This window comes from Cetorhinus maximus, chromosome 5 (assembly GCF_964194155.1).
Source record: "Cetorhinus maximus chromosome 5, sCetMax3.hap1.1, whole genome shotgun sequence".
NCBI lineage: Eukaryota > Metazoa > Chordata > Chondrichthyes > Lamniformes > Cetorhinidae > Cetorhinus > Cetorhinus maximus.
The window spans coordinates 137,592,585-137,619,387 of record NC_135883.1 but is presented as its reverse complement, the minus strand read 5'-3'; the positions used below and the strand labels follow the sequence as shown (position 1 = coordinate 137,619,387).

General features: G+C 46.1%; 1 protein-coding gene across 3 annotated transcripts in view; it reads right to left on the bottom strand.

Moving 5' to 3' along the window:
- crybg1a (crystallin beta-gamma domain containing 1a) overlaps nt 1-26,803 on the bottom strand; it is a 320,531-nt gene that overhangs the window by 149,276 nt on the left and 144,452 nt on the right. Inside the window, exon 1 of one of the 3 annotated variants that reach the window (XM_078542511.1) lies at nt 15,830-15,948. The exons of the other annotated variants lie outside the window; for them this stretch is intronic. Within the exon in view, the coding sequence (XP_078398637.1) occupies nt 15,830-15,832 (3 nt within the window). The 5' untranslated portion in view covers nt 15,833-15,948. Of the gene's footprint in view, nt 1-15,829; nt 15,949-26,803 lie in introns of those variants that run through there. 3 annotated transcript variants of the gene reach the window in all.

Sequence of the window (26,803 nt, the reverse complement as noted above, 5' to 3'; positions counted from 1 at the left end):
TTTCCAGGGTCCCTTTAAATAGAAATCCTTCCATTGACAGATGTAGGTCGTCATCATGCCTGCACTCAGTGCCGGAAAGCCAGAAGCAGGGTGCTAATGCAACGGCTGATTGAACATCCATGGCAAAGCCTACTGCAGCAAACGGCTTAGTTCCATTAAAATTTTGCCCACTGTGGAGGTATTCAAAAGGAGTATTTGGTACTGTGCAAGACAATTACTTTTTCCAAAAAGGCAAAATCTCCACTTCTGTAGTTAGGGAACCATGGTTAACAAATGAGGTAAGATACAGTATAAAATTCAAGAAATGGCTTGCCCAAATGCCAAGAAAATTGGAAATTTAGCAGACTGGGAGAGCTACAAAAAAGCAATAAAGGCATACAAAGAAAATCTCGAGAGCTGCAAGAAGAAATACAAAACAAACCTTACAAGGGATTTCGAGGCTAACAGTAAAAGTTTTAATAAATATATTAAGAGAGAGTGAATAAGAGAAATGTGGGCCCATTGATGTCTCACCCAGGTGATACTGTAATCAACATCAAGGAACTGGCAGATTTGTTAAGTGAGCACTTTGCATCTATCTTCATAGTGTGAAGAGAAGGTAGAGGCATAATAAGTTTTGCAAATGGGAGCAGGAAGTAATGAGGTGACACAGGCAGATTAAGTGAGTAGGCAAAATCATGACAAATGGAGTTCAATCTGGGGAAGTGTGAGATTATTGACTCTAGATTCAATAAAGACAAATTGAAATATTTTCTAAAGGTGAGAAACTGGGAATTGTAGACAAGCAAAGAGGTTTGGTCATACATACATGCAATTCCCTAAAGGCTAATGGACAGATACAAAATGCAACTGAAAAGACTAATCGAACGTCATAAACTCATAAGCTCATTATGGCACAGAAGGAAGCCATTCAGTCCATTGAGTCCATGCCAGTTATTTGTAGAGCAATCAAGTCACTCCCATTCCCCCACTCTATGCCCATAGCCCTGCAAGTTCATCTCTCTCAAGAGTCTATCCAATTTTGTTTTGAAATGATTGATCTTCTCCACTTCCACCACCCTCATGGGCACTGAGTTCCAAGTTATTACAGCTCACTGCATAAAAAAGTTCTTCTTCACATCCGCTCTGTATCTCTTGTACAATCAGCTAATGGGACCCTCTATTCTTTGTCTACTTTATCTAAACCTGTCATAATCTTGTGCACATCTATTAGATCTCTCCATTAATCCAAGGAGAACTACCTCAGCTTCTCCAACTTAGCCTTGTAGCTGTATTCCCAAACTCCTAGAACCATTCTGGTAAATCTCCTCTGCACCCTGTCAAGAACCTGTACATCCTTCTTAAGTGTGATGACCAGAACTGGGCCCAAAACTCTAGCTGTAGCCTAACCAGAGCTTTGCAAAGTTTCAGCATAACTTCCCTGCTTTTGTACTCAAAACCTCTATTTATGAAGTCCATCATCTGACATGTTTCACTAACAACTCTTTCAATTTGTCTTGCCACCTGCAAAGATCTATGTGTATGAACCCCTCAAGGTCCCTCTGTCCCTGCACGCTCTTTAAAATTGTGCCATTAAGCCAATATAGCCTATCTCTATCCTTCTGCGAAATGAACACCACTGTCAACCATCCTCCATTCTGCAAAACGACTCATTGGTTTCTGTTATATTGTTATATTATTTGTAAAGAAACAGGAAGTAATTGCATGAGAATTTGCATCCAGGGTGTCACATTTACTGCTGCACTGCAGTCAGGTACCAAGCAACCAAGTATCAGCCCACCAGCCACATGGAGAGCTGTAAGAAATACACTCAATGAAAGTCCAGCATTTTAAGTCGAGAAGCGTGATTATTTCAAATTCTCGGAACTAGAGGATGGTGGCAACAGGTGTTGTGAGTAAGACCCTAACATTTTAAATGGATTTAATGTTGAATTAGATTGATGAAAAAACAACCCAAATTGGTGTTGGTGAGAGAAAAAGAGCGTGTGAAAACAAAATGGCCACTGCTGCAGCACAACTACAGCCTATAATGAATTTGGAAGCTGATGATGTCATAGAGGAATTTGAGAAGTTTAAGCAAAAATGCAGACTGACATTCATTGGCTTTCTAAAAGGCACTAGTGAAGAGGGAATGAAAATTACATCCTTTTGTGGGGCAGGAAAAAACAGGTTAAATTTGTTTAATAGCTGGGAGATGAGTGAGGACAACAGTAAAACACAGATGAAATTTTTCTATCTTTTGGCACACATCTCCAGCCAAAAGTCAAATCATCGGATCTACCAATATGGATTTCAAAGCCTGAGGCAGGAATCAGGAATCAGGTGAACCTGTTGACAATTTCTTAACAGGATTGAAAAATACAGCCAGGAAATGTCAATTCAAGGAAACAAAGGCTGATAGATCAGCTCATTTGGGACACTGCATATCCTGAAATACAAAAAGATTTGATTGGAAAGGACAAGCTCCCACTATTGCCAGACACTGCCAGAGCACCTGAAGCCACGAGTAGACAGATGAAGCTGCTGACTACCCAACTGCTCACCCCAGTTAAGTCAAAAGAAAGGCAGCAGTGTTGATGCACTGAAACAGCAACAAAAGAATGCACACTAGCCAGAGAGGAAGATGTGCAGGAACTGTGGACACCAGAAGTTCACAGACAGAATGAAATGTCCCGCATATTGTTCAAACAGTGTTGCTTGTGGAAAGCCCAATCACTGGGCAAGCATGTGCAAAACAAAAGGAAAAGATAGGAAATGAGTTACCAGAGGCATAGTAACAGGCAAATGAGAAGGAAAAGAAACCAAAGCATCCATACCCTGGAAGATGACAATAAGTTTGAGAACACAATAGGCATATATGAACCATAAAACTGCATGAAATGTCTCGATGCAACAGGTCCCAGAGAAAAGAAATTCACATAACCATTCAGTTCAGGAAGAAGGTGAGAAACAAGCCGACAGCCATTAATCTGAAGCTGAAGCTCGATACTGGAGCACAAACTACAATCACCCTGCTCACAGTATACCAGAAGATCTTTCCTGAAAATTTGAAAGAAAATAGTTACCTAAGGAACGATGTTTCGAAACTGAGCAATGTCATGCTAACGCCATACGGGGGGTGGGGACTAAGATTCAACAGCTAGAAATGACACATATCAGAGGGACACACAAAGGGAAAGATGGTAACTGTATGTTCTGCATCACAGAAACAGGTGGTCCTGCTATCTTTGGGTTGAGCATTTGCGAAGAGCTGCAGCTGATCTCAGTAAACCATGAGATGAAGGAGGCTTCACTGAAGGTTAAAGGTAGTACACCCATTGAAAAGCACCCTCCAATCAGAAGCAAGGAAGTGATTGCCAGATCCTGTAGATTGGGTAAATTCCATTGTTATGAGAGATAACATGCAAGGCCAAATGAATAGGTTGCAGTCAGATATTGAAAATCTCAAGGCCAATATGAAAAGCATGAAGAAAAGGGAAGAGGACTAATTGAGGAAGTTCAGGCAGCTAAAGAAAAAGATTTCCAGAAACAGCACTCCAAGTTGAAAAGTTAGAACTAGGGGATAAAGTTGCTGACCTGGAAAGACTGAAGGCTGAGCAAGGCATAAGGTGGCAAGCTGAAAAGGGGCATATGGAAGAGAAATTGCAAGCTGTACCGTTAGCAGAAGAGGCATCCAAGAGAGAGATCCTGAACCTCAGGTCGAAACATCAACAGCACATGCTTCAAGTAGAAGAACTTGAAAAGAAAATAACAACATTGCTGGTTTCAGACAGAAAATTAGTGAATTGCAGTTGGAGCTTAACACGACATCACAGTCGGAGAATGATTTACTGAAGACCAATATCAAACTGTGAGAAATTCTGGAGAGTTTAAAAGAGGAAATACAAAATGCAAGAAACCAAGCAGAGGGGCCACAACAAGAAGCTGAAAACTGGTGGAAGACAGGCACACCGAGAGGTTGGAGGAGAATCATAAGCTGCAAAATTGTGTTGCAGAACTCAAGGAAGTGTAGTGCTAGGCCAAAGACTGACTGCAGTATGCTGCTTTAGCTCGGCCTTTTGGCTAAGATCAAGTGTTGCAGGGGCGACACCATGGTCCTGCCAAGGCAAGGTCGGGATAGAAGGGCGATAACCAATCGCAATCCAAATCCATACCGTGGGTTACCTATCACCGTCCGAGTCACGGTGAACCACAGCGAAGGAGGATCACCTATGGATCGGGGCTTCTTCACCAGGAGGATCCTGTTGAAGGCGTGCGGCTTCCAAGCTACGGAGATCTTCACCCTGCATGACTCCCGCAAAGGCGGTTATTTTGACGTGACGTTCAAGCGGGTGGCAGACTGCGTCCGGCTCCTGAGGGTGTTCGAGGAGAAGAGAGACCTGCCGGAGATGAAGATCCTGACGGCGGAGCCGCACTTTTCTCTGCCGTTGCAACGGGAACGTGAGGTGATGGTGCATGTGTACAACCCCTTCGTCCCTGTCGCCGACGTGGTCACCTTCCTCACCAGGTACTTCGATAAGGTGGGGAGCGGCACCGAGATTCGAGACGACTTGGGGATCTGGACAGGCAAACGCCTGTTTAAGGTCACGCTAAAGACCGATGGTAAGGGAGCCATTTTCCACCCTCCCTCCAGTTTCGCTATCGGGGGAAACCGGGGCTACCTGGTCTACGCTGGGCAACCCAAGCATTGTCGCTCATGCGGCAAGGCTGGTCATGTGGCGGCCAACTGCAGCGCCTCCCTCTGCAAGATCTGCAAACAGGAAGGGCACCAGACAAAAGACTGCAAACAGGCCAAGTGCTGCAACCTGTGTGGCGAGGCAAGTCACCTCTACAGGACCTGCCCCAAACGCTGCCGTACTTACGCACAGGCAGCCAAAGCCGACCGGGGGAAGCAGAAGAAATGTTTCGTGTCACTCCAACCACCAAGGCCCCCAGGGAGCTCAACGGGACAAAGGAGGACACAGAGAGAGACAAGGTGGAGAAAGAGATTGAGGCAACAGAGAGCCAATCAACAGCACTACCCCCTGAACCTCCCAGTCCTCAGGACAGCGAATCAATGGAGGAGGAGGCAGCAGTGGAAAAGCAGCAGGGGGAGTGGCGGACGGTGAAGAACAAGAAAAGTAAGAGGGAGCGAAGAAGAAGCAAAGGCGTTTCCCAGAGAAGCGGCAAGAGGCGTCTCCCATCCGACACGGATGACAAGGGCAGCAGCTCTTCGGATGATGAAGTGCCAGAGCGGCACCGACAGAAGAGGCGGCAAAGCTCCAGGGCGCTGGAGGACGAGACACCCGAGCTCCAGAAAATTGGAGACAACAAGGAGACCAGCGCACCCCAACTTTGCCTGCAACCTGAGGAGGCCAGTGCACCACAGCCCCTGGAATCTGGGAGCAGTGAGGCAATCATCGCACCCCAGCTCCAGGAAGCCGGGAACAGCAACACCCCAGAGGGGGTGAGTTTTGGAGAAGCTTCTCCAGCAAAGGTCATCTCAAAACCCACTCTCTACGTGAACCTCCAGATGCCACCGGAGCAGAACACGGCCAAGGAGATCTACCTCAGCCCATCCAAAGTGAAGGAATTTGAGCTCACTACGGGTATGAAGGAGCAGACTAAAGGTCTGGGACTCTCAGAGACAGTGGGTTTGGTAGGAGAATAAATGCTTTAAAATGGGTTTAAAGATTATATCCATAAATGTGCGTAGCATTAAATCTACTACGCGATGTGTTGCGACCTTGGACTACCTAGCCAAGGTCAAAGCTGACCTGTTGTTTCTGCAGGAGTGTGCGATACCGCACCTCAGCTCCTACAGGCAATGGTCACGATGGTGGTCCCACGGGCCATCGATCTGGTCGGGCGGAAACGACTCTTGTTCCTCCGGCCTGGGTATTCTGCTGCGGGGAGGCAACTTCACCGTCTCCGAGGTCAAGGAGGTGGTGGGCGGGCGACTCCTCGTAGCAGACGTAATGTACAAGAACGCTCCACTCCGGTTAATTAACGTGTATGGCCCGGCACAAGGGGCTGAGCGGCTGGAGGTTTTTCAGCAGCTCCCACTGCTGCTGGCGACCTCCAGGCCGGTCATTCTGGGCGGGGACTTCAACTGCATCATCGATGCGGCTGGACGATCCGGCAGGGCCGGCAGCAGATTGGACGCTACGTCCAGATCCCTGATGGAAACAGTTAAGGATGCCAAGCTGCACGACGTCTTCAGCAACCCTGCAGACGGAGCGCAGCGTAGATACACCTGGTCGCGGCCAGACGGGTCCATTCGTTCCAGGATAGACTTCCTGTTTGTGTCCCGTGCATTCACAGTCAGATCCACCGAGGTCAAGCCGGTGTTCTTCTCTGACCACTGCCTCCTACTGGCGGACTGCCACTTGGAGAAGGACCTGAGGGTGGGCAGGGGGGCATGGAAGCTAAATGTGCAACTGCTGACCCCAGAGAACATTGAGGAGCTCAAGAGGGATTACAAAGGTTGGAGAACCGTGAAACCCCTCTTTGAGTCCCTGACACACTGGTGGGAAGCGATCAAGGGAAGCATCAAGAGGTTTTTCATCCGCAAAGGCACCCAGAAAGCTAGAAAGGAACAGAGGGAAATGTCTCGACTCCAGAAAAACATGCAGAATCTGCTCCGGCTGCAGTCGATGGGGGTCGATGTCAAGGAGGAGCTCCAAGAGGTGAAGGGCCAGCAAGCCTCGCACTTTGCCTCGGAGGCCTCCAAGATCATCTTCCGTTCCAGAGTCCGCTCCGTGGAGCAGGATGAGACGTGCTCACGTTTCTTCTTCCAAAAGGTACACAGAGAGCGCTCTGTGATCAGCAGCCTGAAGGAAGAAGACGGCTCAGTAAAGTCATCACGGTCCGACATTCTGAGGATCAGCAAATCCTTTTATGCCGGATTGTATGACGTGAAGCCCACGGACAGCACGGCCTCCCAGTCCTTCCTGTCCTCTATCACGGAGGTCTTAGACCACAGTACGCGGGAGAGCCTGGACAAACCGCTAACTCCTGATGAACTGACTAAGGCCCTCGAGTCCTTCGAGAAGAGTAAAACCCCCGGAAGCGACGGCTTGCCGGCGGAGTTGTATTCGGCTCTGTGGGACTTGATCGGCCCAGACCTGCTAGGAGTGTACGAGAGTATGCTCCTGGCCGGTAGTATGTCAGAATCCATGAGGAAAGGCATCATCACCCTCATCTACAAGCACAAGGGGGAAAGGGAGGAAATTAGAAATTGGCGACCCATTTCACTGTTGAATGTGGACTATAAGATTCTGTCCAAGGTCATCGCCAACCGGGTCAAATCCGCTCTGGAATTGGTGATTCACCCTGACCAGACCTGCTCTGTGCCAGGCAGGAAGATCTCTGACAGCCTGGCGCTGCTCAGGGATACGATTGCCTATGTACAGGACAGGGGTGTGGATACCTGCCTCATCAGCTTGGATCAGGAGAAGGCCTTTGACAGAATATCGCACACCTACATGGGGGATGTGCTCTCCAAAATGGGCTTTGGGGAGGGAATTCGAAAGTGGATCCAACTGCTCTACACTAACATCAGTAGCGCAGTCTCAATCAATGGGTGGGAAACAGATAGCTTTCCGATTAAATCTGGAGTCAGGCAGGGCTGTCCTCTCTCGCCTGTCCTTTTCGTGTGTTGCATAGAACCCTTTGCCGAGTCCATCAGGAAGGATCCGGGCATAAGAGGAGTGACGATCCCAGGCAGTGGAGGCACTCAGGTAAAAGCCTCCCTGTACATGGACGACGTCGCCGTCTTCTGCTCGGATCCGCTGTCGGTGCGCAGACTGATGCACATCTGCGACCAGTTCGAACTGGCCTCGGGAGCCAAGGTAAATCGTGGGAAGAGCGAGGCCATGTTCTTTGGGAACTGGGCTGACCGATCCTTTGTCCCCTTCACTGTCAGGGCTGACGGCCTGAAGGTGCTGGGGATATGGTTCGGAGGGACCGGGGCATGCGTTAGAAACTGGAAGGAGCGAGTGGCTATGGTGAAGAGGAAACTGGGCATGTGGGAGCGACGCTCCCTCTCCATTGCGGGTAAGAACCTGGTCATCAGGTGTGAGGTACTCTCGCTGTTGCTGTACGTGGCGCAGGTCTGGCCCATTCCAGACTCCTACGCGACGGCGATCACTCGAGCCATCTTCCGCTTTATCTGGAGGTCGAAAATGGATCGTGTCCGCAGGGACGCGATGTACAAGCCTCTAGATAAAGGGGGAAAAAACGTGCCCAACGTCGCCTTCATACTGATGGCCACCTTTGTGTGCGGCTGCATCAAGCGGTGCGTAGACCCTCAGTACGCAAACACCAAGTGTCACTACGTGCTGAGGTTCTACCTGTCCCCGGTGTTGCGAAGGATGGGTCTGGCCACGCTGCCGCGGAACGCTCCAAGTAGTTGGACCGTGCCGTACCACCTGTCCCTGGTGGAAAAATTTATGCAGAAAAACACCTTTGACCACAAGTCCATCAGGCAGTGGTCAGCACGTAACGTCCTAGAGGCCCTGAGGGATAAGGAGAGGGTGGACCCTGTGGGATGGTTCCCCGAGCAGACTGTCAAAGTCATTTGGCAGAATGCCTCATCGCCAGAACTTTCCAACAAGCACCAAGACGTAGCTTGGCTGGTGGTGAGAAAGGCCCTCCCCGTCAGATCCTTCCTACACGCCAGGAAGCTCACCCCCTCTGCACATTGCCCTCGAGGTGGCTGTGGTGGGGAAGAGACCGTTGTCCACCTCCGTGTGGATTGTGCCTTTGCAAAGAAAGTCTGGAGAGAGATGCAGTGGTTGCTGTCGAGGTTCATCCCGAGCAGTTCTGTGACACAGGACTCTGTGCTCTACGGGCTGTTCCCAGGGACACACACCGAGACAAACATCAACTGCAGCTGGAGGATCATCAACTCGGTGAAAGACGCGCTTTGGTCTGCCCGAAACTTGTTGGTCTTCCAGCACAAAGAGTTGTCCCCGACCGATTGTTGCGGACTGGCACAATCCAAAGTCCAGGACTACGTGCTGAGGGACGCACTAAAGCTTGGGGCAGCTGCCGCAAAGGCGCAATGGGGAAGGGTCGCTGTCTAAGACCTTTCTACCACAGCACACCGAGAGACTGGGAACTGTTTAGAGCCCCTCGGGCTGTACAGATCAAAATGAAAGGCTGTAAATGATTGTAATATTGTTTGTACTGATGCACCTGGTGATACATTTTGTAAAAGTTTAACCTGGATTGTACCCTTGTAATGTTGTTTTTGAAATGGTTTTGAATGTGATTGAAGATATTTTATGAATAAAGTATATTTTCACAAAAAAAAAATGCTGCTTTAGCTCATAAGAGGCAAAATATTTTACCACCTAAGCACTACTGTGAATAATGTTTTTTGAGAAACAAAGACAAGCTGTGGAAGACTCTAAAGGCATCCAGTTTATTTATAAATGTCGATCGTTAATCTTCTTTAGTTTAGGCATAAAATGTTTTAAAAGTTAATTATTGGAACAGTTATGTTAATATATAGAAGCATTTTTGTGAAAAAAGATGTTATATTGTTATGTTATTTGTGAATTACTTGGAACTAATTGTTATCAGAATGTACATCCAGGGTGCCACATCTACTGCTGCACTGCAGGCATGTGCCTAACACCAATGTATCAGTCCACCAGCCACATGGAAAGCTGTAAAAAATACACTTGTTGAAGCTCCAGCTTTTTGAGTTTAAAAATTTGAATATTTTGAAATCTGGGAACCAGAAGACATATCACTGCCCTTAAGCAATTTTTTAAATTCAACTTGACACTTGTCGTGTTTTTATAATGATATAAAGGCACCAATCACTCATAAGGGTTTGTGTAAACACATTGTGGGTTCATTCATTTAAATTAGGCACATGAGAACATATATAGGTGGATCAAAAGCTTGAAGACATCAGCAGCAGAGCTATATGCCATGTGTTCTGCTCCAAGGCCCAAGTGAAAATGAGGCTGGATTACATGACGCACTTCCCTTAAAGTGACGGCATGCTTCTATCCTCTTAAAGGCATATTATAACATCCTCTTTTCTTTTTAAAGATACTTTCCCCCCTTCCAAAGAGGTATAACTATTTACAATACATGTTCATGTTTAGTTACCATTACATAAGTGTATAGGACTGGTGAATCTATGAGTCTCTTTGGCGTGGAGGTAATCTACTGGTACACCTGGATCTTGTAATGGTATCCTTGTCTGAAGATTTTTTAAATTTCTCACAGTGATCTGTGGGGTTGTCATTCTTGAATGTTGTTCCTGGTAGCATTTGGGATCTTGTCCTCGATGCAATAGGACTGCACAATGGTTGAGGAGATGGAATGGATTTGATTTGTCCTTGGTTATATCTCACCATTGCGCCTTTGTGTGTAATGACTTCATAGGGCTTCGGTTCTGAACAAGTCCTTGTCACCTCAGCTAGTTGCCACATGCTTTCTGTGGGATCCTGGATGTGGACTTGTTGTCCCAATTTTAAACTTGGCAATTCTGTACCCACATTTTTATTGTGCATATTGGTCATCTTCGCTTGCAGTTTTCAAAGCTCTCCCTTGTTTCTGAGAGACTGGAATGAGTAAGAGTGGATAAATTGGTACACACTGGTCTGCCAAAAATGAGCTCTGCCAGTGATGGAATAGTTGTACTTAAAGGTGTCACTCTCAGGTGTACGTTGCAATATGTAGATCTTGCTTGGTCTGTCTACATTTGAGAATTAAAGATTTCACCATGCAAATCATTTGTTCAGCTAGGCCGTTAAATCTAGGGTAATGCAGAGAAGAAGCAGTGTGATCAATATTCAACTTCTCACACAGATTCTGAAATGGCTTACCAATAAATTGCAGACCATTATCCATAATAATCTCTCTATGCACACCATATAAATTAAAAATAGCACTTAGAGTATGCATGACTGTTGTGCTCGATGTATTGTGCAACTGGCGAATAATGGGGTACTTGGTAAAGCGGTCGACGATGAAGATGAAGTCAGTGCCATGGACAAAATAGAGGTCAGGTGCGATTTTGGACCAAGGATAGGTAGGAGCTTCATGTCGAATCAGTGGTTTTTAGTGCTGACTTGGCAAATGCTCTTGATATGCCTCACACTTCTTGACAACAACTTCAATGTCATTGTTCATACTTTGCCAACAGACTGCCTCTCTTGTGAGTCTTCTCCTCCAATCTATGCATACCTGTGAGTGATGAAGTTGTTGAAGAATATCAGGTAACAAAGATTCTGATGACCAGCCTACCTTTAAAAATGGCTCCCTGGGAGATGCTTAGCTTGTCCCGGTAAGGCCAAAATGGTGTCACATGTTCATGGACATGCTGAATTGGATCAGGCCATCATTCAGTGATGGTTTTCCACAATTTCTCTTTCTGGAATGCTTCCATGGGAGTAGATGTAATCTCCAACTCAATAATTCTGCCTGCTAGCTCTGTGTTTGAAAAATCACAGTACATACCCTTTTCTCTGCATCTGCTGACAAAGTGGTCTATGGATTCTCTAGGCTGTTGTTGAAATGATACAAAGTCCAGTTAATGAATACAGCTGTTTAACTGATTCTGAACTGATCTTCTAATGTAGTCCATATCATTTTGGGATCCTTTAGCTCTTCTTCTGTTAATCCTGATGTGTTCAGCCTCTGTAGATCTTCATTCCCAATTGCTAGGAGATTTTTTTATGGCTTGCTTGTCTGGTTCAGACACATCTGAATCAAGAAACCATGGGCGGAATTTTATGCCGAAGTCAATGGACTTTTGAACGGCCCCCACATTTTACAGCCCCTCCCCTACTGCGATGGGGCCGTAAAATTCCACCCCATACCTCTGTACACTGTTTTGCATTTGGATACTGGGTCAGCTAGGTCAACTGCTCACAATTCGGACTGGGGAATTTTATGGACATATTGACAATATCCCTTTGACCTTCCATCTTCCTTAGTACTTGAGATGAGTGTTGCTGTAGTCGCTCTAGCGTACTTTTTCGAAGTTCTACCGGTTATAATCGCAACCTTCTCTGGCTCGATTTTTATGGTGGTTTTGTTTTCTTTTTCCTTGTTTGACTCTCCCTCACTGGCTATTGATCCAGCCCACATCCTGGTCACTCCCCTTTCCCAACTGAGCTAACCTGGTGCTGGTACTCTCAACATGCTGTCACAGTCACTGAACTGACAGGCTATGTGCTGCAATCTCACCATGAGGGATCCGTCTGCTTGCTAGTTCTTTACTTGAGCACTATGTCTTGAAAGCTTTTCTGCGCAGTCACTATGCTGCATTTGAACACTTTCCAATGCTGCAGCTTCATTGCAGTCTAACCAAAATGTCAAGGGTTGCCTCATGCCATGTAGCATGATCTAAGGCTGTTCACCATGTTGCACCCGTATTTAATCTTGCTGCCACGCTATTTGGCCACCGCTGAACACCACGTTGTGTTTTTGTAATGATATAAAAGCACAAATCACTCATAAGAGAAATGTGTAAACATGTTGTGGGTTCATTTACTTAAACTAGGCACATGAGAAAATATATACATGTATAGAAAGCTTGAAGACATCAGCAGCAGAGCTGCATGCCATTTTCTGTTCACAGCCCAAAGTGAAACTGAAGCTGGGCCACATGACACACTTCCCTTCTATTGATGGCAATACTGACTCTCCTATTCCATGAGCGTCAATTTTTTAATGTAACATTTTGTCAAACGCTTTCTTAAAATCCATATAGACAGTATCCACCACATTCCCTCCTCAACCTTTTCTGTTAATTTATCTAAAAATTCAATTAGATTAGTCAAACATAATTTGCCTTTTACAAATCTGTACCAGCTTCCGTCAATTAACTCAAACCTCTACAAGTGTCTTTGCATTGTACCCCCAATTATTGTTTCTAAAACTTTACAGCCACTGATGTTAAACTGACCAGCCTGTGGTTACTAAGAATGTCCTTGCACCCTTTCTTGGACAAGGGTGCCACATTCCAATTTTCTGGAACCTCCCCTGTAGCTAGGAAAGATTGGAAGATTATGTCAAGCACTTCTGCTGTCGCCAGCCCCACTTCCCTTGGCAACTGGGGTGCGAGCCATCCAGACCAGGTGACTAAATGTAGCCAACCTTTAAAATACAAGCTGCTATCAATTTTCACACCAGCATTACCTCCATCATCTACGCTTCTACCAATATTTTGTCAGCATCCCATTCCTTATTAAACACTGATACAAGCACTCATTAAGAATTCTAGCCTTGCCCTGTGCCTCTAAGCATATATAACCTTATTTGACCCTAATAGGTCCTGCCCTGCCTCTTGCTACCTGCTTACTATTTACAAGCATTTTATGCAGCAATGGAGTCAAGTTGGCTACTTGCTTCACACATTAATTGGGGACCAGCTTGAAACAGGACAACCCATCTCACTTTGTTGGCTATAGTTTCTTCTGGAGTCCTTGTGCATGAATCCCAAAAAGCTAACATACAAGTTCAACAGGTAATAGACAAGGCAAATAGAATGTTGGCCTTTATTTCAAAGGGAATGGAGTATAAAAATAGGAAAGTTTTGCTAAAATTATGCAAGGCACTACTTAGGCCACACTAGAATACTGTGAACAATTTTGGTCCCCATATCTAAGGAAAGATATACTGGCATTGGAGGCAGTCCAGAGAAGGTTCACTAGGTTGATCCCAGGTATAGAAGGATTTTTTTTATGAGGAGAGGTTGAGTAGGTTGGGCCTGTACTCATTGGAGTTTGGGAGAGTGAGAGGTAACCTTATTGAAACATATAAGATTCTTAGGGGGCTTGACGGGATAGATGCTGAGAGGTTGTTTCCCCTTGTGGGAGAGTCTAGGACCAGAGGGCATAATCTCAGAGTAAGAGGTCGCCCATTTAAGGAAGAATTTCTTCTCTCAGAGGGTAGTCAATCTGTGGAATTCTTTACTGCAGAGGGCTGTAGAGGCTAGGTCGTTAAGTATATTCAAGGCTGAGATAGACAGATTTTTAATCAGTAAGGGAATCAAGGGTTATAGGGAAAAGGCGAAAGTGGAGTTGAGAATTATCAGATCAGCCATGATCTCATTGAATGGTGGAACAGACTCGATGGGCCAAATGGCCTACTTCTGCTCCTATGCCTTATGGTCTGTGACAGGAACTTGGGGCCACATTCAAGTATGGTGCATTAATTTTGTATGCAAGAATTGATTCAGGCATGGAATGCCACTTGGGTGAAAAGGAGTTTGAAAAATTGGTTTTGCAGTGTCAATAGGCCATTCAAAATATGGAGTGCACAACAATACTGAATTGGTTAAATAAATGTTCCAGGATAAATGTTCATAGACTATTCTACAAAACATGTTAGAATTAAAATACTTGATGACATTAGTCAAAATGATGCCTGTTACAAATGTTGGCATTTATCTCAAGGCATCTGGAATACAACAAAGATGCAGTGATACTTCAGTTGTTACAGCTTTGGTCAGACACGCCTAGAATACTGAGCTAGGTTCCAGGCACCGCAGTACAGAAAGAACATATTGGTCTTGGAGAGGAGGCAGTGTAAATTCACCAGAATAGTACAGGGGGTTAAAGAGTTAAATTATAAACAAAAACAAAAATACCTGGAAAAACTCAGCAGGTCTGGCAGCATCTGCGGATAGGAGCACAGTTAACGTTTCGAGTCCGAATGACCCTTCAACAGAACTAAGTAAAAATAGAAGAGAGAAGACAGGATAGATGCTGTTTTTTTATTTTTATTTTTACTTAGTTCTGTTGAAGGGTCATTCGGACTCGAAACGTTAACTGTGCTCCTATCCGCAGATGCTGCCAGACCTGCTGAGTTTTTCCAGGTATTTTTGTTTTTGTTTTGCATTTCCAGCATCCGCAGTTTTTTACTTTTATCTTAGTTAAATTATAAAACCAGGTAAATTGCTTGTATTTCTTTGTATATGGAAGATTCCGAGGGATGATCTAATCCAGATGTTTACAAGGACAAAAGAATTAGATAGGATGGAAAAAAAAAAGATTTCCTCTCGTGGGGGTATTCAGAACAAGGTTGCTTAAATCTTAATGTTAGTGCCAGGACAGACAAGTGAAACCAGGAAGCACTCCTTCACACAAAGAGCACGAGAAAGCTGAAACTGTCTCATCCAGGAGAAGGCTACGAATACTAGGTCAATTAAAACCTTCAAAATTGAAGCTGATATTTTTTTTATTTTCTAAAGCTATTAAGGGATATGGGTTTAAGGTACAGTTCAGCCATGATGAATGGAAGATTGAGCACCATGAGCTGAATATACTAGTCCTGTTCCGATATCCCTATATTCTACAGGCACCAGGCGTTCCCCACAACTCTCGCTCATGGTTATGCATCACTTGCGATCTTTGCCCTGGAGTATCAGAAGACGATTTGACCACAGCAGGCAACAGCTCGCTCGATGTGCGCAGATTAACAATCCCTGCATGAATCTCGGAAAAACATTCGAGTGGGAGTTGTCGCCGATGTTCCCGCCCAAACCAGGACCGCTGAGGCCAATTGTACTGCCCAACAACCACTCCCGCTGAAACCTAACTCCACAAGAGACTGGGAATCAAACCTGAAACCTTACTGGATAAACTCGCTTCACTGTCAGCAGAGCGACTGCAATCTTTTCAACTGTTAAATTTAACGGCAGTAAACCAACTCTCTGGAATCCAGAACTTCCAGTTGGATGTGCCCAGGCACAAACCAATTAATACTTGTGACTGCACTACATTCACGCTTCAGAAAACGATAATCCAAACTACTTCAGGCACCACGTATCCTTTAAAAGTTAAACAATATTTTCTTAATGGCTCCTACTTACCATTCCTTAATAGTTCGCTGCTTATTTACAGTTATCGCTAGATTTGTCGAGAGTCTAAGTTCCGTCGGACTAGCTGCAATGTATCCCAACTGCTTATGCTACATGCATAATTTAGATACACATACCTTATTACTCATCACTCATATGCCCCACCTCTTCGGCTACAATGCTCTTGCCTCACTTCCCCCGTCTTAATAAGCCACCCACGATATTTTGCTAGGATTTAATCATTTTGGAAAGACACGGCAAGTTGTATTTTTTCTTTTTTTTAAAAAAATGGGCAGAAAAAAGTTGCTCGAGTATTCTTTATCTGTTTGCTTTTGGTGCCTTGCACACACACAGATGCATATATCCTTATATGATTGGATTCATCAATCGTTGAATGCTAAATCATAGGAACAGGATATTCTGTTTCACTTCTTGATATGGGCAACCTGGTTTAATCCTACTCTCTTGATCGTTCTCCAGTAATATTTCTTTTTTTCACACAAGTAATTCCCTGTTAAAAGAACTTAGAGGGTAGAATTTAATGACGGTCCAGCAGCTAGAGTGCCAGTGGCAACCCCATGGCCATTTCAGCGAGCTCCATTGGGATTACATCCCAATTAGGCAGCCCTATGGCTGCTGATGGGGTTCCCAGCTCCATCAGGAGCCATCCGGAGCGAGGTGAGAGTGACTGCCCTTGACATCAAGGCAGCATTTGACCGAGTGTGGCATCAAGGAGCCCGAGCAAAAGTGGAATCAATGGGAATCAGGAGGGAAACTCTCCGCTGGTTGGAGTCATACCTAGCACAAAGGAAGATGGTTGTGGCTGTTGGAGGTCAGCCATCTCAATTCCATGACATCACTGCAGGAGTTCCTCAGGGTAGTGTCCTCGGCCCAACCATCTTCTGCTACTTCATCAATGACCTTCTGTCCCTCGTAAGGTCAGAAGTGGGAATGTTCGCTGATGATTGCACAATGTTCAGCACCATTTGCAACTCCTCAGAGAGTGCAGCTGTCAGTGGATATATGCAGCAAGACCTGGACAATATCCAGGCTTGGGCTGACAAGTGGCAAGTAACATTTGCACCACACAAGTGCCAGGCAATGACCATCTCCAACAAGCGAGAATCCAAACCATCTCCCCTTGACATTGGATGGCATTACCATCACTCATTTATACTGGGGATTACCATGGAGCAGAAACTGAACTGGACTAGCCATATAAATACTGTGGCTACAAGAGCAGGTCAGAGGCTGGGAATTCTGCAGCAAGTAACTCACCTCCTGACTCCCCGAAGCCTGTCCACCATCTACAAAGCACAAGTCAGGAATGTAATGGAATACTTTCCATCTGCCCGAATGCATGCACCTCCAACAATACTCAAGAAGCTGGACACTATTCTGGACAAAGCAGCCTGCTTGATTGACACCCCATCCACCACAATAAATACTAACTTCCTCGATCACTGATGCACAGTGGCAGCAGGGTGTCCCATCTACAATATGCACTGCAGCAACTCATCAAGGCTCCTCCGACAGCACATTCCAAACACGTGACCTCTACCACCAAGAAGGACAAGAGCAGTAGATGCATGGGAACACCACCACCTGCAAGTTCCCCTCCAAACCACACACCATCCTGGCTTGGAATTATATCACTGTTCCTTCAATGTCACTGGTTCAAAATCCTGGAACTCCCTTTCTAAGAGCACAGTGGGTGTACCTGCACCACATGGATTGCAGTGGTTCAAGAAGGAGGCTTACCGTCACCTTCTCAAGGGCAATAAGGGATAATAAATGCTGGCCTAGCCATCGATACCCACATCCCGTGAAAGAATTTTTAAAAAATTCCTGCCGGACTTTCTCATGAAGAGTATTGGCTACTGCTGGCTGTCAGCGTAAGGATGAGGATCATCACTGGGGCCTTGGAGTGCAGGGAAGTGGGACAGGATCACTGGGGCCTGTAAGAAAGGCCCTGATGAGGGTGGGTAGGGGGCAGGGGGATTGTTTTCTCCTGACTTCCTTGCTGTCGGTGGGTCCCTCCATTGGGCACAGGATGTCTGAGAAGGAGGGACTCCTCAGCAGACCACAGGCATTCCTATCTGGTGGCTTGCCCACATACTGTTGCCCCTGCCTGCCGCTGGTTGAATACCAGTGGCGGCGTGATGAGATGCTTAATTGACCAACTTAAGGTTCTCAATTGACCTCCGGGCAGGAAGGCCTTTCTCAACCCCTCCTACTCTGGACTTAATTGTGGGAGTTGGGATGATGATGGGCCCTCCACCGTGCAACTTACTGACGGATTATACAGTTCCACCCTCGCCCCGACACCTTACAGCTCGTACCCGGGGTGGGTGGTGGGGGGGGGGATTAAATTCCGCCATGGGTTCTGCTACCACAATAGTATGTGGCAAAGAATTCTAAATTCTAACCAGCCTCCATGTATTTTTTTTCTAACCTGCTCTTTTAATTCGTTTTGTGATTATCTTTAAAAAGATGGCATCGTCAGTGTTGCTGCAACAGCACGGCAAAAATTAGATACTCTGCTCCAGTGGATCACCTCTTAACCCTGAAAGCCTCTTCCTCCTCTACAAGGCTCAAGTCAGGCGTATGATAGATACTCATCACTCACCAGGATGGGTGCCGTCATATCAATGCCCATGAAGCTTAGCACCTTTCAGTACACTTGATGGATGCCCCAGCCAAAGGACATAATATCCACCTCTTCCATCATTGGCGCACTGAGGCTAGTGGCAACGGTTGCCACCTGCATCCATGCCATGAGACAAACAAAGCAATGCAGTACAAAAACATGATAGGACAAGGGAGTGTGTGCAACATTAGACAAAGTCAGTACGTCAATATATTTGTGAATAGGCATTTAGCTCTATATGTGTTCGTATATTGAATTTGCAAACGAATAGGAGGTGATGTGGTGCATTAATTGACAGATATCAGAAAGTGACGAGTGTTTACATTATTCGGATCTAATCTTGTATCAGATTGCTAGTACTACTTCCAAACCCATGATTTGAACCTCAGTTTTATCCAACTCCATTTCATACTTAAGGCTCAGCCTTATGCTTAATAATTCACAGACACTTTGGCCGGAATTTTCCAGCCCCTCACACCGGTGGGATCTTCCGGTCCCAGCGATGTGAACAGAGATTTCAATAGCTCACCGGCCCCGCCGTGGGGGAATCCACGCTGGAAAATTCCGACCAAAGATATATGCAGCATTCCTCATTCTCCATAGTCAGATGATTTGTTTCTAATGATGCTCAATAGTTGGCTATCCAATCGCCACACATGTTGCACATAAAACAGAACTTAATTCCAATACCTCATTGGCCTGTTTCACTCCCAGCAGTAGTAATGCCATTAGGAGGTTGGCTTTATCCAATTGGCATTACTACCACAGCAGAAGGACTGCATATTGTGAACTCACCAGGAGCACTTCGGGACACAGCAAAGCAAGTCACCAGATAACTGGGTGTTTTCTCAGCCTCAAAGGTAGAATCAGCCTTAAAGAGGAAAATGGAAAAACCCCCGGGGATTTTTTTGTTTTTATCTTGGAAGTGATCAGTGTTTTAATCCGTTTCTACCTGCCAGAAGCATTGCATTTCCTGTGGCCTTCACCTTAAAAGTGTCATTGTCCCCAGTGAGTGTGTTCATGCTGGTGTGTGGGATGGCACAACAGCATGTACCTATGCAGGAGTCTGGATATTTCTGGAACCTGCCTAGGAGTGAATTCACCAGAAAAGCAGTAGGTAGAAGAACAGGGAAGACAAACTTGGGCATAGAAAATTACGAAGCTTCTCCTTTTCTTTCTAGTGACATGGAACAGATATACAGACAAGAAGATTGAGAATTGCTACTCTATGGCAGGGAAATAGTTGTACCTGGTTTAGATGAGGCCCTGGTGAATTACATTATGTTGCATTATGTTAGCAGTTGTGAAGGGGCTTGTGAATGTGTCTCACTTGGCTGCCTCCAAATAAGCCATATTACAAAAGGTATAGTACTGAACACAACCTAAAGCACTGGAGTAGGGTTTCAGCTTTTGAGAACAGTGTAAAATGGACGGTATTGGATCAACCACCTGTTAAACGTCCTGAAAATCAGGAGAGGTATACAAAAGGCAGCTGATCATACTGTCTGTTTTCCACAATCACCCAGAGTTAAAATTACACTGATCAAACATAAATGATTAAACGGAAATTCAGCAACAAATATTGAGGGACCAAAACCAATTTTCTTTCAAAAAGTCAGAATTAAAGAGTGGAACTCTACAGCCCTGTCACGTTGGGGATGGGTATGGAAAACACAGCGAGCTGTTCTAAAGTCCATTGCCCTCGGCGGGACCGGAAAATCCCACCAGCAAGAGGGGCTGTAAAATTCCGTCCAAAGACTTTTCTTGACATTATCAACCTACCTCTTAACATTGCTTATGCATAAATGGCCTCTCAGGATCCAGTATCGCATATTGTTCAGGGCAGTTTTTTTCCTGATTTGCACATGCCACAATCAGAGGAAGCCTGTGTTCAATGTGGTTCTATATTGATTTACATGTAATTTACATTGCCACGCTCTGTTCAGATACAGTCAGGTACAGCAGAAAAGCCATTGAGTAGGTTTGACTGTGCTGCTATTCAGGAGTGGAATGGAAAGAAAGAATTAGTCATTCATTTTCCTTCTACACTGCAGTCTATTTCTTGGTTGCTCTTTGCGATAGGCATACAAACATTGGCCTGCATATTTGTGTTCAATTCTATCCTGACTTGTACACTTTGCTTAATCGTGAGCAGGAATTTTTCACCCTCTCTTACCCAGGGCTAACACAGTAGAGGACATTGTGATTAAGTTTTAGAGTGCTCTGGTCAAACTGAATCTGAGTATCCAGTTCTGGTCACCAAGAAAAAGCGAGATATTCAAAGAATGGCAGCAGCACAGAGAAGAGCCATTTTGCAACAGCTGACTTATTTCATTGTTATCAAGGAACCTTCCAGTTTCAGAACCATTAGTCTGGTTTTAAATTTTTTTTGTAAATTGCCAGGACAAATCTCAGAATTAACAAAAATCCACAGAGACTTGGTGCCAATGGGAAAATCAGCAGGTGCCTGGACATGTTTTGCCTCCAGTAATTAGGCAAATTTATTTTGAAATTAACCTATTTCTACATAAGGCAGGTTTAGTTGACAGAATTTATCAAAATATGAATTTGAGAAAAGATTACTAGAATCCGATTACTAGAAAAGCTGATAGACTAGAAAACAATTAGTATCCCAAATTAATCAAATTATTTGAAAGAATTTTGCAACTTTTCTCCTCTCTGAACAATATTTGGACAGTTTCTGAATAGTTATTTCTGATTTGCATACAGAATGAAGGAGAATAGGTGTGCGGGATTTTTCGGTCAGAAACCCACCTTCGGTGCGAAACTGATTTAAGATTTTCGTGTGGGGAAGCTCTTAATTTCCTATCTGCTTAGAGCCAGGGAGGGTAGGAATGGAGGCAGGTCAGATGAATTGTGGGACTCATTTAGATATGCCAGAGCAGCCAACACTGAAGCTGCTGGTTGTTCAATATGCGGTTTGTGCCAAAACCTTCTACAGCACCAGATGTCTCAGGAAAACTGGAGGCTTGGCAGCCAGAGCAGAGCAGCCCCTTGTTTCATCGATGCCAACCTGAATCTAATCACAGAATCACACAGTGCAAATCGATTCTGCACAGACACGTGAGAAACACCTGACCTACCTACCTAATCCCATTTACCAGCACGTGGCCCATAGCCTTGAATGTTATGACATACCAAGTGCTCATCCAGGTACTTTTTAAAGGATGTGAGGCAACCCGCCTCCACCACCCTCCCAGGCAGTGCATTCCAGACCGTCACCACCCTATGGGTAAAAAAGTTTTTCCTCACATCACCCCTAAACCTCACCTTGAACTTATGTCCCCTTGTGACTGACCTTTCAACTAAGGGGAAACAGTTGCTCCCTATCCATCCTGTCCATGCCCCTCATAATCTTGTACACCTCGATCAGGTCGCTCCTCAGTCTTCATGCTGGAGGTCATGTAAAAGAGGAGCGAAGCCCTCTTCCCAGAAGTTAGCAGAAGGAGGTTACCTCATTGTGCAGCAGGGGCACCTGTCTGTTCAGAGTCATCGGTCTCTGCCTCCTCTCGTACCTTCTGCTCCTCCCCCTGGGCTCCACTGTCCTCAAGGTCCACAACTCTCTGGAGGGCCATGTTATGGAGAGCCTTGCAGGTGGGTTGTTGAGGCCTTCCCCCAACCAGTCCAGGCACCTGAATTGCATCTTCAGAGCCTGATGGCCTGCTCAATGGTTGTCCTACTGAGCAGGTGGCTTTTGTTGTATTGCTTCTGTCAGGGGCTCCCACAGAGGAGTGAGTAGCCATCTCATCAAGGGATATCGCTTGTCCTCTAGGATCCAACCATGCACTTTGTGGGGTGGAGTGAAGATATGAAGCAGCCTGGACTGACAGAGAATAAAGAAATCATGCCAGCTGTCAGGAATATGAGTGCACACATGGAGGAAACTCTTGTTGTGGTCTCAGACCAGCTGGACATTGAGGAAGCGAAAGCCCTTCCTGTTGATGGATCTCACTGGCCGGTCACTGGGTGCCTTGATGGACTCATGGGTGCAATCAATGATGCCCTGCACCTGGGGGAATCCAGCGATGCAAGCAAAACTCAATGCCATCTGTCCCTATGAAGCTGTATCTGTCGTTAAATGAATGTGCTGTCCAACTCTGGCAAAGAGGGCATCAGCAAGATAGAGTGATATGCAGCTATTTTGATATGCCTCTAAGATCTGCAGCTGATCATTGGAAGGAGCCAGAAGCGAAGAAGTGCAATGCCACAGTGACTTTGACTGCTACTGGCTGCAAGGCACAAGCTCTTCAGTGATCTCTGTGACCATCCGCCTGCAGAGTCGAAGTTTCCTGGTTCTCCATCATCTCCAGGTAGCTCCACCTTCAGAGGTCGTTCCTGTGTTGAGTTTTTGGCCTCTGTTGCCTTCCTGCCCTTCTTTCCTCTCCATGCCCTCCTGATGCCTGGAGTTCTGCACTTCCTGTGGAAGATATTGTTCCACATCATCACTGGGCCCAAAATCTGACAGTCATGCCCCAATGCCAGCTGCAGCCTTCCTTCTTTGCAGGTGACCACCCAATTGTCCTTGGACACCTTTACCCCTGCTCTTCTGCCCCTGCAATGGCAGGATGCTGAATGTCCATTCTCCCTGTCACCTGTGCAGCATCAAGTGCACCCTCTTACCAAGTGCCCAGCCCCTTTCACCCTACTGACCCACTTATGGGGCAAGATGGTGCCCTAGGGCAACCATGACTAGTTGCCCATGCTTTACCCACCTGCCTTCAGCTGGTCAGTTTCTGAAGGTGAATGTTATCTGTCTGCCTCATTAAAAATGTAAACAGCGCACCTTGATAGGATCTTAATGAGCTTTTCAGCAGTCTTAGTTGGCCTCAATTGAGAGGAAAGCGAGATGCCTGTTCCGCCTTCCCTTGGCTCCAGTGATTATTGTTGATGTCGGGATTAGCACCCTGAAATCGCCCAGCACCATCACTTTTAGGCACCCACCTAATCACCACCCCCCCCCATACCCCCGCACCCCCACCACCACCACCTGGAGGCCAGAATTCTTCTTTTCTTTGGATGATATGGAAAATATGCCTATTTTTTTCTTGGTCCATAGGCCACATGGTGTGGTACGGAAGGTCAAATCAGCTAAAGGGTTCTCTTTAGCGAAGGGCATTAGTGAACCAATTGGATTTTTCTGTTAATCTGGCAGCTTTCATCGTCTTTGTTTCAAACCTAGAAATTACCAGATTTATCAAATTCAAACTTTTAATTTGCCATGGTGGGATTTGAGATTACAACCTCTGGGTTGCTCGTCCAGTATCATAATCATAACATGACTGTACCCACTTAGATAAAGTATATTTTTGATGCCCCTTTCCTGTGGAGTGAGGTCAAGTGACTATTATCAAAACAATTACGGTCCCTGTCATAGCAGATAATAAGCTTAATACTTAATTATATGTTGACTGTCAGTACTTAGCTTGAAGAATACAACCAATAGAAATGAATAGTATCAAAACAAGTGTCAAATGAGGAAAATGTTCAACGTCTTTATGTTGAACTCCCCTCTCCCTAAACAAACAGTTGAACACACAGCACTAATCACCTCCATGGGTGGTGCTCTATACTTTGGCTAATAAATTGGTAAGCCATACACTAATACAAGTGTGAGAATTCTCCCATGTCCCCTTTCTCACTAGCCATTTTTCAGTGGCAGGTCTTACTCTGACAACTGCTTCAATTAACTCTTAAAAAATAGTTACAAAAGTCTGTTTTCAAATGTGACTGTGTTAAGTACCAACTGAACTAATCAAATGCTGCATAGAACACGTAGCTGCTTTCATATCAGTTTAATACCGTGCTAGTGCCCTGGTCTTGTGATACACATACACGGGGTGGCAATAACAAAAAAAAAAAATATTTGTCCCTGGTCTCAGTTTAAGTTAAAAATTTGCTGGGTGACTAAGTGCGGTAGCGGGCAGGTAAAACGATGTTTTACCTGCCGGCCGCAGTGGCGGCTTTTCACGCCTTATTGTCCCAAACCCAACGCATTAATTATGCATTCCCGGGGAACAAACTGTTTCCATTGCGGGCGGGCTCACATTTGCCCGCCACACCATCACCTTGCCACTTCATCACGCCGGGCGCTATATTTAAATTCCAGCCGTGAGCACACCTCTCGGCATTCCCAATCCACAACTGCTGCACGGAAGACATGGCCCCAATTGGCAAGACAACTGCAGCCCCCAGGCTTAATTATATGTCCCTCGAGTGCCTTTTGAATGCCTTGGAGGCCCACCATGATGTCCTCTATCCTGCTCTGACTGCAGGATGGGCAGCTGTATCTTCAATCCAAGAGGGAGGCGGTGGCAGCAGTGGTCAGCGCCAATGCCCTGCAAAAGAGGACGGCCATCCACTGCCGCTATGAATGAATGATCTCATCCATTCCACCGGGGTAAGTCACTCTTTTCATCACTCTTGACTCACAAACCCATTACATCCACAGGGATCTCACACAAGAGACAATACCAGTAACTCTTACACACTCTTACATCTGCATCAGATTCATATCCTCTCGAACTCATGTCTTCACCCCATCCGTGGCTCCGCTCACCACACAAACATTCCATGCAGTGCCATGTGTCCTGCTCACATTCTCCACTTGTTTCCATGCAGGAGAAGCCTGCACATCAGCAGGGAGAGGTCCCAGACCAGGGTGGACTGGCCTACATTAGGCCCCTCACTCACTTTAAGGAGTGTGCCATCGTGCTAACCTGTGAGGATGTGGTGGCGGTGAGGTCGGCGACGAACATCCACATGAGGATCCTGCACCACATCATCCCTCTCTCAATGCAACTGTGAGTTCTCTCTCTCCTGCTTTTTCCTCTGCTGCCATGCACTAATTATCTCTACTTCAGTTCACAGGGAGCTCTGCCAAGCGATCAACACCCTCAGCCAGCCAGTCCCTCAGCTCCAAGCATGCCCCACCTCCAGGAAAGAGGACCCCTCCTCCATCGAAGAGCTGGAAATAAGCAGCCTGGAAGACCCTCCACCAGCGCAGAGACACACATCTCATTGGGATCTAAAGCAGGCTCGGGTTCACAATCCGGTGGTCACCGCGTGGGCACGCGTCCGCAGCAGGAGGAGGCAGGTTCAGCCAAGCTCCCTGGTACTTGGGGGGAAAAAATCTCTTCCAGTCCTAAAAATGTGGATTAAGCAGATGATTCAGATCCACATGCAAGAGTCCTGCCATTAAACCAGAGAAGGTTTAACTAATGTTTTCCATCGCCACATTCCAAAACCAGTGTTACATCACTTCTCCAGATGTGCGTAGTTCAAGAGTTTTTCAATCAGGTGCTGGGAAGAAGCACCTGTAAAGTCCGAGTCAGATGACAAGCCTCTGGATTTGGCCTTCCAACTCATCCTGGAGAGTCAGCAGAAGGCAGGGGAACATCACATAGAGCTGTTGGAAGCCCTCAACAGAGAGGCTCGCAAGTTGGAGGAGTGCATCCGCTCTCTGATGAAGTGGTGCCCACATGTGCATGTATGGAGATCTCATGGGAAGATGGTGGATGCCACGGAGACCCTAGTCCAGCAGAGCGTGAAGATGTGTGCAGACCTGCACTCCATCTGGGGAGCCATGAGTGAATTCCTGCAGTGGCAACGCTAGAGGGAAATGAGGCACTTCAACGTCCCTCCAGGTGCTCCTTCCCCTCAATCAGTCAGGCCAGGGGCCTCAGGCACCTGAAGGGAGGAGGAGCAGCAGCTGGACAGCCCAGGGTCATCCACACAGGATTCTCAGAGGCTGTCCTCTCTCTCCGAGTCCCCTTTGCCTGGGAGCCCCTCAACCTCATCCTCTGTCACTGCAGAGGGAGCAGCCAGCCCACAAGTGATTCTGGCAGGGCTTTTTGGAGCCTCATGCAAGCACTCTCCCACACTGCGGATCCTTCCCGTATCACACTCATCTCAATGTCCTGAGCATTTTCAATGCTGCCTGCTAGGGTTTGCTTTCAGTTGTCCATTTGAACTGACCTGCATCTCCGCCCACCCACTTATTACACTCCCATGCAGCACTTGATCTCGCCCACCACCGCTTTCCTTTCACTTTCGATTTGGACAGCATAGTGCTAATTCGGTTTTACTTTTGTTCCCCCGTCATAGAGTCATAGAGGTCTACAGCACAGAAAAAGGCCCTTCAGCCCATCGAGTCTGTGCCGGTCAAACAAGTACCTAACTATTCTAATCCCATTTTCCAGCACTAGGCCCTTGTATGCCATGGCATCGCAAGTGCGTATCCAAATACTTCTTAAATGTTATGAGGATTTATGCCTCTACCACCCTTTCAGGCAGTGAGTTCCAGATTCCCACCACCC